This window comes from Gymnogyps californianus, chromosome 1, assembly GCF_018139145.2.
Source record: "Gymnogyps californianus isolate 813 chromosome 1, ASM1813914v2, whole genome shotgun sequence".
Taxonomy (NCBI): domain Eukaryota; kingdom Metazoa; phylum Chordata; class Aves; order Accipitriformes; family Cathartidae; genus Gymnogyps; species Gymnogyps californianus.
The window spans coordinates 205760061-205775700 of NC_059471.1; the positions used below are offsets into that span (position 1 = coordinate 205760061).

The 15640-nt window shown below is 40.2% G+C and overlaps 1 protein-coding gene across 2 annotated transcripts in view; it reads right to left on the reverse strand.

Moving 5' to 3' along the window:
* Positions 1-15640, reverse strand: part of MAGI2 (membrane associated guanylate kinase, WW and PDZ domain containing 2) — a 775461-nt gene that overhangs the window by 20342 nt on the left and 739479 nt on the right. For both annotated transcript variants that reach the window (XM_050892165.1, XM_050892157.1), the window contains one exon: positions 4615-4753. In XM_050892165.1, the coding sequence (XP_050748122.1) occupies positions 4615-4753 (139 nt within the window). The remainder of the gene's footprint in view (positions 1-4614; positions 4754-15640) is intronic.

Sequence of the window (15640 nt, forward strand, 5' to 3'; positions counted from 1 at the left end):
CCAGAAGAAGCAAGCTGCCAGGACTGCTGGGACTGAGAATGAAACATCCCAGGCTTTCCTAGGGACCTTCTTCCATAGATATTTAGAGAAAACAGTTGTTCTTAGAGAAAACAGTTTTTCTCAGAGAAAACTGTAGTTTCCTGGGGCTGATCTGCCATTAGAATTAACTTGCCTCTTGCAGAACTCATTGCTGGATAGAGAGGTTGTGATTTGTTTGCTTTATTTAATCTTTAATGTTACTATTTCGGGATTTTGTGAACAGTTTTCCCACGTTTTGCCTTTAGGGATGCTGCTTCATCCCAATGTTTGGCTGCGCAATGTACGTGTCCTTCTCATGGTGTTTATACAGCTATGGCTAAGGCCTGAAATATATGAGCATCTGTAATTAGGCTCCCACAGTCTGAGCAGAGAGATTTTTAGAAGTGCTGCACACCCAGGATCTCCTGCTGAAGTCAATAACCTCTTAGGTAGATGCATACACAGGGAATTAGGCAGCCATTGCAAGAAAAATCTTGCTCTGTCATTTTATTCAAATTGTATTTAATGTCGGTCTGAGAAAGCGCTCAGTGCTACAGTGATGACTGTGAGTTTTGTGTCCTGTGACATGTATGAAGCCTCACGCTCCCTCCCAGCCAGACTCCCCAGGCATTAAGTATGTTTCAGGATCAGGATTCCCAGCAGTACTTCTAGTCTTTCTTGCACAGTAATATGATTTCTTACTATGACTTGGTTCTTTGGAGAACGTGGCTGGCAGACTGTTTCCTATGAAACATGATGCTGATGTTCTTTGGATTTGGATGAGCTGTGATAATTCACCTTCAGTGGAAGCACAGTTCCTCTGGCTATCCTTATCCTCAGCAAACATGTTCTGAGATGCTGGGTGATAAAACATCTGTTTTCTAAGCTTCTTCTCTTGCACCCTGCTGTGACATCAGCTATCGTTTTGAAGCATTAATCATATCCATGCTCCTTCCCATATATTCTGATGCTACCATGCACGCTACGAGGGGATTTCTCCCTCTGAAGAGCTCTGGGATGTCTGGCATTTGTTTTCAAGCAAAATCAGCAGCTGGAGTTGAGGTAAATGATGCATTTGCAACACACTTTATTTCTTCCCCTAGGTTTGAATAGTGCTTCAGCTCAGCCAGAATTTTCTGAGACGTACTTGTAGGGACAGATTTCCAGGCAGCATAAACTGACATAACTCATTCAGGAGATTTAAATGCTCCCAGGAGCTTGTTCTTTGTTTCTTCACTGAGTGCCGCCTTCTTTTCAATACACATTCTTTTCTTTCACAGATCACTTTCTTACCATTGATGATTTTTCCTTAACGCTGCTTTTACTGATGTCAGTCACATCATCATTCAAACACTGATATTTCTTGCACTTAAATATATACCGCCATATTTTGTACTAACAGAAACGTGGCTCTGGAATTTAAAAAGCATTGATTATATTGCACAAGTAAAATCAAAAAGTTGAAGACTGAGAGACAATAATGTGATGGTTTTTGGTTGGTTGGGTTAGGTTGTTCGAGGTAAGCTTCCTTAATGCTGTGAGTCTGAATGCCACTGCTGTTGGAAAGGTCTTTAAACACAGCGTTACTACAGCTGGCTGGGGAAGTCCCTGACCATTTCGCTTGTCAGAGACTGAGAGAGAATATCCAGGAGAGGACCCTGGTACACTTGCTCTGTTTTTATATTTCTCCCTAGGCTTCTGCTGCATACCACTGTTGCAATCCAGACACCAGCTCAGTCCTCCAGCCTTGCATTTTTATACTCAACTAAGTCTCATTTCCCACTGATGGTCTCCAGAGCTGGACCCTAATGAGAATAAGAAATATTTCTGACATGTACTTGCTAAAAAAAAAAAAAAAAAAAGGCTGATTATTTCAGTAAAAAACCTCCAATTAGTCTTGTTACATCTCAACAACGCATTTCTGGTGGGAAGAGGAGGGAACTACTAAATATTGACGAGTTAATCTGCTGTCCTCAGGACTACTTTGTCATCGAGCTTACTGTCGCAATCTTCTCTGTGTTCAGTTTTCCATTATTTGGAAAGGACGTTCTTTCTGGGGTTCTCTGTCATTAATACTCTGACAGATGTTCTTTGCAGCATGATGACTTACCCTTGAGATCTTACCCTTCTCGAGACATGCCCTCTGGTTTTAATTGCTTCTGTTTCTTAATTTCTGTTTTTAACTTCCTAAGCAAGCTGCTGTTGGTTTTTATGTGCCCCTTCTGTTTGTTCTTAGAGTATTTCTCATTGCTTTGGGAAATGACCTAGGGAGGACTTTAATATCAGTTAATTTAAACAGGCATCTTCTTATTCTGCTTCCATTCTGCCTGCAGACTGGGTACAGCACTAACCTTTCTCTGCCTGTGTGATGCACATATTAAGAACTGCAGACATGTGGATGTTATCCTTTGCTGTGGTGCTTTCTGTAGATTGTGTGTGCATTACAAAGTAACTCCTGAACACTTTTACTGCTTTTTCAGTGCAGTAGGACAACACGGCTTTCAAGCACAGCTACTTAGTTCTCCTCCCGTACGGAGCTGTGAGCTGGGGATGCAGCTAGGAAAATGATCTGATTAAAGAGCACTTCTTTGTAGTAACTTTTATTTCGCAGCAATCTGCATTTTTACACAACTAATGCTGAGCATTCCAAGCACCTTTCCGAATGGCAAGCATGGCTTTAAACAGTCCTGTGAAATTGTCTTGTTTCTTTCTGTTAACACTATAAACTGTGCCCGGATTTGTAGTGGTTTATCTGTATTTTCTACTCATGTTCTTCTGGGGAAGGGAAGGCTTGTGCACATTTACACCTTTCGGCAGATTTGTTTTTCCAAAACAATGCTATTTACACTGAACCTTTTTTACATCTATTTACATTTTCTTATGATTGTGGAATAAGGTACAGATTTATAAGATCATATAAATATAGACATTTATTTTGGATCTCCTGTAAATCTAGGTTTAAGTGCCATCCAGAACTGGAATCTTAAGAAAGTCAGATTTGGAACGGGTCTGAACTGCAATTGATTCTTTGCTCATAGCAGCCTCCCGTGACCCCCCTTAGATCAAATTGTTTTCTGAGGAACCAGAGAACTGCTGTTATATGGGTCTGCTATTTGAGAAGGATTACTACCACTATATCAGTCCTGGATGTTAGTTTGTTGTTTCACTAAAATTGGTGCACCTTTCCCTACAAAAGAGTTTTGGAGGTGATCTGAATCTCTGTTGGAGGCCTCTGCAAGGATTATACACTGGTTAAAATTGGTATTAAATGTCTTAGTACTGATTTATCATAATCCCTGAAAGCTATTTTGGCTTTGTTCCTACTCACCAAAAGTATAACTCACTAACTTTATCACCAGATGAGTGGGCTATGGCCCATCCTTGCTGCCCTTATTCAGAAGCTCTTGAAAGCTGGAAAAAATGCAACATACGCTACCCCAAGTATTGTCTCAGCCACAGAATTCGCTCTAGTTTAGAGAAGAAAATGGTGCAATTACCATGTATACTGACAGCCAGCAAAGTGTTGACTTTCAGTGGAGCTGACTTTCATGTCTCCAGCAGAGGTAATGAATTTATGTTGGTAACAAAGACTGACCTGAACCTACAGTTAAGCCTAAGTATTACTTTCAATTTTCATATGCTACTGCAGTTTCTGATTCTAATGGAAAATGATGCTGGAACATCAAAAGTAACATTAGAAAAGTTTAATAGAGTTTTGGACCTCCTATCTTAAAGAAGTCAAGGAATTTTCATTAAAAAAAACCTTTTCCTGTGAGATTTCAGGCCCAGCTGTGCACATCATAGAACTTATGTAAATATATGACATTGTCACATCACACTTCAGAGTAAGCCCTGATTTCAATTTTAAAAAAGAGCTTTTTGTCTTTGAAATTACCTTTGGATAATTTATTTTTACTTCTTGTCATTTCAGTAGTGAAATAAGGTTTCTATATTGTCTAAATGACTCACACTTTTTGAAATACTTGAAAAAGTCCCGGAAGTCCCTCTGAAACAAAACATGAGAAGAATGGATGCTGCTTTCTCACCACAATGAGCAAAGTCTTCTTTTTTATTCAGACTTGGCTTCTACTTGATCATCCGTGTATATTGTCAGAGATAATGTAATAGGTGAGGTTGTCAAAGAAAGAAGTACGTTCTTGTTAACGCTTTGAGTTTAAACCTGAGCCACTCAATTGCATGGCAACAAGATCATCTGCTGTGATTCAAAATGTGCAGAGAAGTACCAATAGAGGATGAAAAGGACAGTTTATAGACAAATCAGCAACTCCCAGCACACTCAGAGATGTCCCCTAAAGGGTTCAAAGTGCTTCCTCCAATGCACATCTTATAAGCTATTGCCCGTGTCGGGAGGGCAGCAGACGACAGTGGTGTACACACATATATGGTCTTGAGCCAAGGAAACACTTGAACATGTGAGTAAGTCCACCTCTACTCAGGTAAGCACTTAAGCCCATACTTAATGTGCCCCAGGACGTTACAATATATAAATATCTGCAATTGCTACTTAACTCAAAAGCAATAGAATTAATTTATATAAGTTCATGCACATAGAAAAATGTAAAGATGAAAACCCACCATATTCTGGGACCTGGCCTGTTCCACGTTTCAACAACAGTCGCACTCTCCTGCCACCAGACTTGATTAGCTCTATTGCTCTGGCATGTGTCATGTCCCTTGTGCTTTCTCCATTGATTTCAATTATTTGATCTCCTACCTGTCAGGTAAGAAGAATATTGAGTCAGACAGAATTGCAGTAAAATGAGCGTTTCAGAAAGAGACATATTCAATGGATCACAGGTTACTTGAATGACAGACAGACACATCAAGGTAAATTTGTTCCTGTCTGTCTGAGGGATATTACTGGCAGATTAAATAACCTCCAAAGTGGATTCTGAATGTGGTATATCAAATGCTGCTCGTCTTCTGCCGAAATCAGTGTAATGCATTTGTAACTTGCCTCACGTCTTCTACACGTAAGAGGTTTTTTTGAATTGCTTGATATGTTGGAATCACTGTATCTGTGCTACACCTTAACTTGCAGTGTTGTGTGGGCCCGAGAAGACTTGTGCTGCATTTAACTTGCTGTTTTCATAGAGAAGAGAGAGGTTCAAAGCACAAATACAAAGATCCATCATTTGAATATCCAAATCTTGGTAGTAAAGTTTCACACCAAATTGAGTGGTTATGAAGCAAGCTATTAAACAAAGAAAGGTTAATGCTATGGCACAGGACACGCAGATTTGCTGGAGTTCTTACAAGAGCATGCTTTGAACTATTTATCTGCGGAAGGTTTTTGCTCGGAGTAAGCACAGCCCCTGGCTGAGCCGTCTCGTTAGAGCAGCTGACTCCAGGGCTCTGATTTCTGCCACTTGTCTCCTGGCCGGCTTTCCAGTCAGTTACCTTCATTATTATTTTTCCTCCTGTATTTCTACAGCTGTAAAATGGGGCACTGATGTCTGCATCTCCCATCCACCCCAATCTCCCTCCCAGCTTTGCCTCCTGCTGGGATGTTTTGGTTTTGCTCTTCTCTCCATGGGAAGAGCTGGCTTTGGACGCTGGAAACCTTCTCCATGAATAGGGGAGCGGTTGCTTTCTGCTGTGCCTGGTCAGCATGGCAGACAGCGCATGTAGGAAGCAGCAGCTGTACAGCTTGTTTGGTGCTGCAATACCACAGCCACCCACTTATTTTGTGAGAGAGTTAAACGAGCAGCACGGTGAGGCAACGTGTGAGCCTCGTATTAGCAGCAGCACAGCCTTTGGAGTTCACGTTTTGCAGCTGCTTTGCAGAAGCCTCCCAGCCCCATCGGAGAGGTGACCCAGGTGGAGCCCAGAAGGAGGGCTGATCTCCTGGTGCTGGTTGAGGTGCAGGTCCAGGTGATGGGCAGCCAAGAAGGGTGCGTGAGGGTCTCAGTTGAGTGGGTTCAGCAAAGTTGTTTATCAGTGCCAGAGGAGCACATCTGCTCAGCAGGATAACACCTGCCTTGGTCTGCATGTACGGCTTCCTCACCATGCGTATCCACTACACGAAAATAACAGTGCCTATACATCCTAGAGAGGGTTTTAAGGAGACTATACAGATTTCAGGATGACGGGCACTTCCTTTTCCTCTTACAAGCCTGTCATGACAAAACCAGCTCTTAGCTGGCCTTAGACTTAGAAATGTTTTCTGTTTTGTATGTTTTCTTTGCTACTATTGTATTTCTGTCTACTAAAAATGTAATCCTTCAGAGGCTTTCCTTCCTTCCTGAGTTTGAAATATAGTATTTAGCAAATAAATGTGCATAATATGAAATGTCAACAAGACTCCTAGCATCAAAGAAAACTGGAAGGGATGTCAAGAAGTTACCTAGTCCCTACTTTTCTTCAGAGACAGAAAGAGTGCTACTAAAAGCACTGTGGCAGTGTTTCTCAATAGGAATTCATGCTTTGTCAATAGGAGTTGCAGCCTATTTTAAGAACTCCCAGGAACGTGTATGCAACCTGTGCCAGTACTTTACTTAACTAAAAAGCCATTGATCCAAATAAAACCTCTCAGCCTTGCTATCACACTTTGTAAATGCTGCAGACTGAGCAGTTGGGGAAAAAAAATCAGGATTATTTTGTTCAAAAGGCCTTATTTTTGCAGTGCGAATTTCTTCCTTAGCAGATTTTCTCTGTTAGGAAAAATACATTTGGTTGTACCACGCATTATGCATTTTTAGACATTTCTGATGACCTCCAGGCCACAGTAACACACAGCGCAGGTCACCTCTGGATCGTGGAGAGATCTCCCCCGGGTTTGGCCATGCAGGCTGTTTGCATCACCCTGACTTTTGGAGCGGTTGGTAGGATGTAGTTGCTGCACACACTCAGAGCAAAAATGGAAAATCTCTCTTACCACTTCTGTAACACAGACAGAAGATGGATTTGTAGCATCCCTACAAGTATACTAGTCAGGCCAAATACAGACAAAATTCAACCAGTTTGGGAAAACCTGTTTCTAAATGTCATGAAACAATTAAACCCTGGTAGAAATCCTATAAAAGTAAACTCAGATTTTCCAAAGGCTTAAAGACAGCTCTTTTTTGTGTCATGTTGCCTGGATAGACCATGTTTTGCGGAAGGTATTTAAAATTATCTTGTTAGCATGTTTTAGGAGAAGAAGTGCCAGATTAGATCAAATAAAGGAGGTGTTTTTTAACACTCCTTGATAAATAGCCTTTAAAATGAGTACTGATGAAAGCTGTGCAGAACACGTACAGTCCTTCAAATAAAATCCTCTGCACTCTGGAGCAGAAAGACAGAAAGAGATTTTAATACAGTTTAATATGTAAAAAGGTTAAGTTAATGTCACATTTTTCCCTTGCTGTTTGCCTTTCTTCTGTTCTCATTGGTCAATATGCAGGAACTATCTTGTATTAATGTAACCTTTTCTGTATTTCAGTGGATTAAAATATTTTTTTCTCTGTAGGCAGCACATAGCTGATTTATTCCTTTTATTATAAAATCTTATGTGCAAATAGCCTGGGAAAACTTAAAAAAGGCCAGCATCTTAGTTATGTGACTGAAGGAGGGGAGAAAAACAAGTATGCAAAAATTAGGTGCTCTGAAATTTACATCAGAAAGTGTAGGACCAGAGGTAAAATGAATAGTTGCAGGAGCAGCGGGTTAATCGTGTTCCATGCATTTGTGTCTTGTGGCTGACTGATGTATAACTGAATTATATTGCATTTGCAGCACAAGCCCAGCTCTGATTAGATAAGAAAAACAACAAGGAAGAGAAATGTTGCCAACACTCTTATCCTGAGAAAAGCTTCAATTAGACTTTACACTCATATCTGGGGAATTCATGCAAAAGAGAAAACCTTGACTGAGGAGTAATTCCCCATGTGTCTAATAAGGTACAAATTCTTATTCTTATTTTTTCTGCAGTTAAACATTTATAACCTCCCCTTCCTTCCCCTCGCTGATGTAGATTCCCTTCTGTCTGATATGGGAGGAAACCATGCTGTATGCTTTCTCTCTGTCCAGGGATTCAAATGTGCTTGCTCTCTCATCTTTTCTATTGTGCAATAGATTTTTAGATATTGTGGGGCTATTTCTGTCTTTTTTAAATCCAGTGATTTTTTAAGAGGAGCTTAGATATACCCACATATTGAAGATGCACCAAGGTGAAGCCAGAGGTAATGGTAAACATAGAAACAGGTCCAAAAAGAACCCAGTGCCTGTTATATGGGATCCTCATTACTCTCTTTTCAGGATCAAAAGTTGAGTCCTGCAGTTTTATATCACAAATGACTTTTTGCTATACTTCTCTTCTGGATCCTTCCAAGTCTGTCCACTGTCTCCAAGTTGGAGATATTACTAAGGTGGCGGGTAGGCAGAACAGATCAAAATGATAACATTCTTCCCACGTGGGAGAAACACTTAATAACGTTCCCAGAATGAGACCTTTGCCTTTTGGTAACACATCAGATTTGTGACTCATGGTTAGCTTGGATTCCGAGACTACCCCCAGCAGTATAGTCTAGGCAGTTATCCCTCATTTTACATTGTGCTTGTGATTTCTCTGCCCTAAACCGAGCACAGTGCACCTCAGTGAATTTTATCAGATTGACTGCTTTAGTATGAAATTTTCATTTTGAAACCTAAGTCAGTTCCTCAAAGTCCTGTTAAACCTTCTATGAATAGTGACATCTTGGCATCAGCAAATTTTATTTTATTATTTATCAACAGGTCTCCAATTATTAATGAAATTATTGAATCGAGCTGGTTTCATCCTAGACCCCTCAGAACCACACTTGTAATTTCACACTTGTAATTACTATTCAGGAGCAACCACTCGGAGCAACCACTCGGAGCAACCACTCAGAGCAACCTTTGAGAGGGATTATTTTCAGTAACCACATTACACTGATTCCACCTAGAGTCTATTGCCCCATCCTTTTTCTGTGAATTTCATACAAGGTGGTGTTGAAAGGTGAAAAGAAGATGCCTCGTACATTTTCCTTCCCTTTTTTCCACAAAGAAGTACATATGAAAATTAGATTGGTATGACAAGATTTGCTTTCCACAATTTACATGTTGGTGGACTTTTTCAACTTTTTGATAACTTGTCACAGATTATTTCTGAGAATGAAAGTGAAAGGAACTTTTCTCTATTATGTGACTTTAAAAATAGGGAATACGTTTTCCTTTCTCTAGTCTGCTACTGACTTTCTTGACCTCCATGAATTCTTGGACATAATTACTAATAGTCTAGAAATTACTTTCTCTTAGTCATTGAGCATACAAGAACATCAGCACGTTCAGCTGACTTGAATCTAAGTATGCTTTAAGCAGTTTTCTCCTTATTCTGATTTATATTGATTTCTCTTCGTTGAAGTTGATGTAAGTTTATGGTCCTTCTGAACATCTCAGTGAAGACTGATACAAAGAAAGCACCGAATATTTCAGCCTTCTCCACATTCTCAGCAAGCAATGGACCTCTTTTTTCCTGTTCTTCGTATTTCTTTTAATATATTTATGTTACCTTTTCTTGTTACCTTTTATACTTTCCTTGCAGACTGCTTGGATATCATTCTGACACATTTAATCTTCCCTCTGCATCTAGCGGGACACCAGCCACCTAACAGGTGCTGCAGCATCAAGCTTTGAGTGTCTAAACCTTTTATTGGGTATGACCCTGTGGCAATAGCTCCGTTCATGGAAAGTGACACATTTGAATATCAGACCATTATTTTTAAGAGGCATTTCAGCAAGCTGCCTTCTGTGGAGATATAAAGCTTTTCAGATGAAACACCAGAATATTTTAAAAGATAAACTTCAATGTAGCAACATTATCGTTTTGCATGGCATTTAGGTCCTCTGTCATTTTACACTTTGTGGATTTCATTTTTGTCAAGAAATTAACAGAAAAAATCAATTCCCTGAATCTGGAGAGTTAGCCATCCCTAAAATAATACCTTCAGCTCCCATGCCATTCAGGTACAGTTTTTGCATGACAGCCTGAGAGGACGCATGCATCCTAATCACCAGGTTTTAAATCCACAAATAGCAGGGAAAACGTTTGAGAGCACAGCCCTTGAAATCCAATATTTTAACCTCACAAAGCCACAGTCTGCCTTCGGCTCTTTGGAATAAACTTTAATTTGAAGGTGTCATTACATGGGATCCGTGCGTGGAGCTGCAATGAATGCATCCCTTTGCAAGGCTGGCAGCTGTTGGGTGGGCAGCCATGCAAAACAAACGGATGGACCCCTTCCCGCTCCCAACAGGCAGGCCCTCCATCACGGGACACCCCCCAAACTGGCATCAGCTCTCCAGACGTTCCCACCAGCTTAAGGTTGAAGCGTGTTGGCAAACCAGCCTGGGAAGCTTGCATGGCTGCTGCCTGAGCTGTATTTATTCTGAAGAAACGCGTTCTTCACAGCTATGAATCTGGCAATTTTACACACATGGATTTCGCATTGTGTTTCTTTCTTCCTACAGAATGTGGCCCTGGCTGAATTTCCATGCTGTTTGGGATAAACACCTACCCAAACCTACTGGTTGTCCTCCTGACCCGATGGCATTTGAGAAAGAGAATGCTCCTCTATTATATTCTTACAATGTGCAAGTACAAAGTAAACACTGAATGCTTCCCCCCCCTTAATGTTTTTAAATTTGAATATTAATGATTTAAATGTAATTGTGAAAGTAGTTTGTGTGTATGGGAAATGTCTCTTAAAAAAATCTGTTTCAGTTCAAGTTAATTCAGATGCTCCATCCATGCGTAAGAACAACTGAACTATAAAATTGGGCAGCATGTTTTCTGGCAATAATGAGAAGATAATATTCCTAAGGAATGTTTAAGTGACATCACTATTGATAGGTTAATTAGAAAGAAAATTGTAAAGCTTCTCTGAATCATTAGAATAAAGTGCCTCTAGTACATGTGAGTTTATCTGCGGAGTCTTTGTTCTGGCCATATTTTATAGTAATTATTACGTGTCTTGTTAAAAAAAGCCAGCCACACATACAAACAGAATTTCAGAAGCAGGCTAAATCAAAAGGAAATACATATAGCTTTAATGCGGTAAAGAGGTTTTTCCGTGCTCGAATGTACTTTTAAACTACTGATGATAGCCTTGGGTATGTTTGCCTCCGTCACTGCATAAGGAACGGTCTCTAAGCAGTTGTATAGTTCCCGGTTGCACGAAATGAAATTAATTGTGTATGCACATTTTCATTCTATGTTGAATGAGGAAATCTAATGATAAAAGCAGCCTCAAATGACTTGTGCAGAGGGCATTGCTATCTGTCATTTTATTAATGCACTTTATAATTAAACCTCAGGAAAGAGACTAATTACACTTAATTCCTTTTATATGGGCATTCTATTTTTATAACTGAAACATTTTTTGCATATTTTTTGTTGCTGTTGTTATTGTTAATGAGTCTAAAAGGCTGAGAGATTGTCTGTACTTGGAGACTGAATAGCAACTCCAGAATATCTATTTTGGTGAATTTCCAAGTACTGTCAAGCCCTAATATCGTTGCCCGGAGTTAGGCACAGGCTGGATATCTGCTGTGCAAATTTCCTCACAGCAGAGAATCTGTACTGCCTGGAAATCCCAGCTGTAATGTGTAGCCTGAGCACAGCTATGGGGTATTTCTAGTCTTGGACTCCCTCCAGTGCATTTTAGGTATGTGAGCTTGGGTGTCTCAGTAAGACACATGGCATTTCTCTTTGGAGGAATCACACTAACGTGTCCCATGCTACTTTTGAAGCAACCACCTGTGAAGGTTTAGAGTCACAAACTCTTTTTTTCTGTGGCCAACCAGCTGTTTAAGCAGCTGTGGCTTCTTACCCCTGGAAATGCCGGGCCCTTTGTTCCTGCAGGGAGCTGCTCTTGCCTCCTGCCCATGAGGGGAGGGCACACTGTGGGGAAGAGAGGGGCCATAGGACATGGACTGAGCTGGTGCAGAGCAAGAAACGGCTTTCACACCACTCCTCAGCAGGTGCTCTAGCTTTCTTTTTTTTTCCACTTTTTCACCTTTTCCTGAGAGAGGGAGAAACATTAGAAGTGCTATTACAGAAAGAGAGCTTGGAAAGTGGAAAGTGTGCATGACCGAGTGTCTGTGGAGAATGGGGAGTGCAGGAGAGAGAAATGGAGTTTGCAGTGGTGGGTGGCTAACAAGACAGCAAAGCGGACTTCTGGTACTACAGTAGACTTGATGTCTTCTGCAGCGTTGCTGCAAAATAATCCATCTATATGTGAATTAAAGGTGACAAAGATAAAAGGAAAATTCATTATCCTACTGGAGTTAATTTATATACCATTACTTTTTGTAAATAGAGCTAGGATGAGTCAGTGTAGCATAATGTAATATTAATAGCATGTACTTCACCACTACAGTCATGGGTGGGAATCAGTAGAGACTGTTAAAAAGGAAGAAGAAAAATTTCTGGTATCTTCTTGATGGGCTCAGGCAGTTCCCATTAGGCAAAAGCAAAGCAAATTCAAGATTTGACAAGCCGATTTTATAGATCGTACGTAGAAGCCTGGGCATGGAGACTGCTTCATCCAAAGTTGCATCCAAACAGCAAAACAGAAAAGAACATAAACTCTGACAAGTCAAACATAAAACCACAAAAAGATTTTGAGGAGGAAAAATGCTAAAATGTAATAGCTAAGAATATACTTTCAAACATACCAGAGGTACGGAGCCTGTCTGAGAACAAAGATCCCAAAAGCTAGTTAGGGTGCAAGATAGAAAAGACTGCAGAAAATAGATGAATTCTTTGCATCAATGTTCGCTGAAGAGAAGGGCAGCAAAACTCCTGCAGACGGTCAGCTCACCACAGGCGTGAGTCTGAGGAACTGACTCCAATGGCAGGGTCAATGGCAAAGATTTTATAACAAACAACTGATGAAATGGATAGTAAGAAACCACCAGAAGTAGATGGCTTTCATCCGTAACTCTAAAGGAATTTGGATATGAAGCTGCTGAACTAGTAGCTACAGGATGTAATCTACTGCCTAAATCAGTAAATTGCTGAATAGCAGAGGAATGGGAAGTGGCAAGTGTGACACCGGTCTTTAAGAATGGTCCTGGAAAGTAACGAAGTGAGTCTCATGTTCAATTGGGCAGACGGAAGGAAGCAATAAGGGTGGTGAGGGTTAGCTGGCACATGGATAATGATGATATAATGGGGAAGGGTCAGTGTGGCTATTGTAGAGGGAAGCCATTCCTCACAGATCTATTGCAGGTCACTGGAGCTCTCAATGACTATATAGACAAATGTGATCTGGTTAGTATACTGACAGTTTCAGAAAGCTTTTAACAGTAAAGCCTTCAGTAAAGGCTGTGCTGTGGGATGAGAAAGAATAGGGTCTTCTAGGTAAGAGATTAAATTCTAGGAAAAAAATGCTTTAAATAAGTGGTCAATTTTCACAATCAAAAGACCTTACCATAGCGATTATTCTGTTCACCATATTTGTAAATGGCATGGTGAAGAGGTTGAAGATTGGGGTGATAAGATTTGCAGGCAACACAATACCATGTAGTATTGTCAAATCTAAACTTAAAGTAAAAATCTGTAAAAAGATAGCACAATACTGTGTGCTAAAGCAGCAGGTGAAATTCAGTGGTGCTAAGTGCTACACGCTAAGTACAGTAGATGTGGAAAATTACATACACAATCGCTCTGAATTAACCATTACCCCTGAAGAGACCTATCTCATAGTCCTTGTGGTTAGCTTGCTGAAAATGTCAGCCCAGTCAAAAAAGCAAACAGAATATTAACCATTAGGCAAAGAATAGAGAATAAAGGAGAAACCATCATTATGTCATTTAGGAGCACCGATATCTTGAAAACTGCAGATTGTTCTGGTGCTTCCACCTCCAAATGAATGTGATAGATTACGAAATGGTTCGGAGGAGGCCAATGAGGCTGGTCAGGGGTACAGAACAGCTCCCTTATGAGGCAAGATGAAATAGACTGATAAGCTTCAGTGGGAAAAAGGTGGATATGATACGGGTCAATAGAATAAGGAACGATATGGAGAATGAGGAAGCAATCATAAGATTATTATGTTGTAGTTACAAAGAAAAAAAGGAGCTTTTTTCAAACAATGCAAGCATTTAGCTTTGGAATCCATTGACATAGTATATCAGGAATTTCAAAAGCATGAGCAAATTCAAACAAATGGTTAAAAAATAGTCCCAGATACTAAATATGAAAATTCTAGCATAAAAAAATCTGTAAACTGCTGATTGCCAGGGACTTGGGTGCCAGGCACTTGGATGTTGTTACACCCTGTGAAGAATCATATCGTAATTGTTCTATATTCCTTTCCTAAGTGACTTCTACTTGTCCTTGTTGGAGTGAGGGTACTGGGCTGGGTGGGTCATAGGAATGGGTCTAATATCTGTATCCTTTTACCTTCATAGGTGATCTGTCCCAATTTCTACTTGTCGCAGTTTGGGAAATCACAGAAGAGAGGCTGCCTCTGTCATTCCTGTTGCTGGACAAGGTGTTTCAGTTATCAGAGTGGCATCATTTGGTGTGTTCATTTTTTTCTACCACTCTTGATTCTTGATTTTTTTAAGTTAGGGCTAATTAATTTTTTAGACCTGAGAACCTTTATAAATCTTCCATAAAATATAGATTTAAATACAGTGCATGCCTGCCAACTAAGAATTTTAGTCTTAAAATTTCATACTAAACCATTTTTAGCAAGATTATAAACTTGTTCTTTTTCACAGCTGGCTTGAAGGATTGTGCTATTAGGCATAGAGTTACAAGGATGCTTTGAATGTGTCAGATATTGAGTAAATTTTTGCAAGAATGATGTTAATGACATGTGTGAGAGGAGTATTCTTTCTCCTTACCTTTCTGTGAACAAATTCTAAAAAATACACACAGCTTTTTGGAGAAATGCTGAATAATAGTTCACCTACTGTTAATTCACTCTTGATTTATTAAGCTTTTATACTGTCAAAATATATTCAGGATCCCCGAGGACCTCAGTTTGCATTTCTTTGCTGTGCAGACACAAGAATGTTGATCAGCTTTATGTCTGCATGTCAATATATTCTTCCTTGAGTTCTGCCAATTACACTAATCTGGCATTGAGCTTCTCTTGCCACAGGCTGGCATACAGCTCATATGCTCAAGTACCCGAATTGAATTCCCAGAATTCAGATCAATCACACCTAGTCTCACTGCAAGTGAGGCTGGACAGTGATGTATGTAGTAGGGAATTGGCGTGTGAATGAGATTACCCCAAAGGGACATGCAATTCGGTGGGAAAGCATAGCTAACATGTTCCTGTACTGTTCAGATGGATCACAAATCACAGAATAAATGGATGGGACTAAGAATATCTTTGTCTTTGTGCTCCATTGTAATGACAGTGTTGACATTCACTGAACGCTTACTATGAAGGTAGGATTTATATTACCGCATAAAGTAAGCCAGGTATGCCGCAGGTTTTAAGAGTAAGTGCTACTTATGTAGAAAAGATTGGCTACTTAACTGACATGGATCACTCTGTAGGCATTTGTCTTTCAGATGTGTGTGCAAGAGCTCAGTCAAACAGAGGCTGGTGGAGCGCTGTACGCTTCTGGAGTA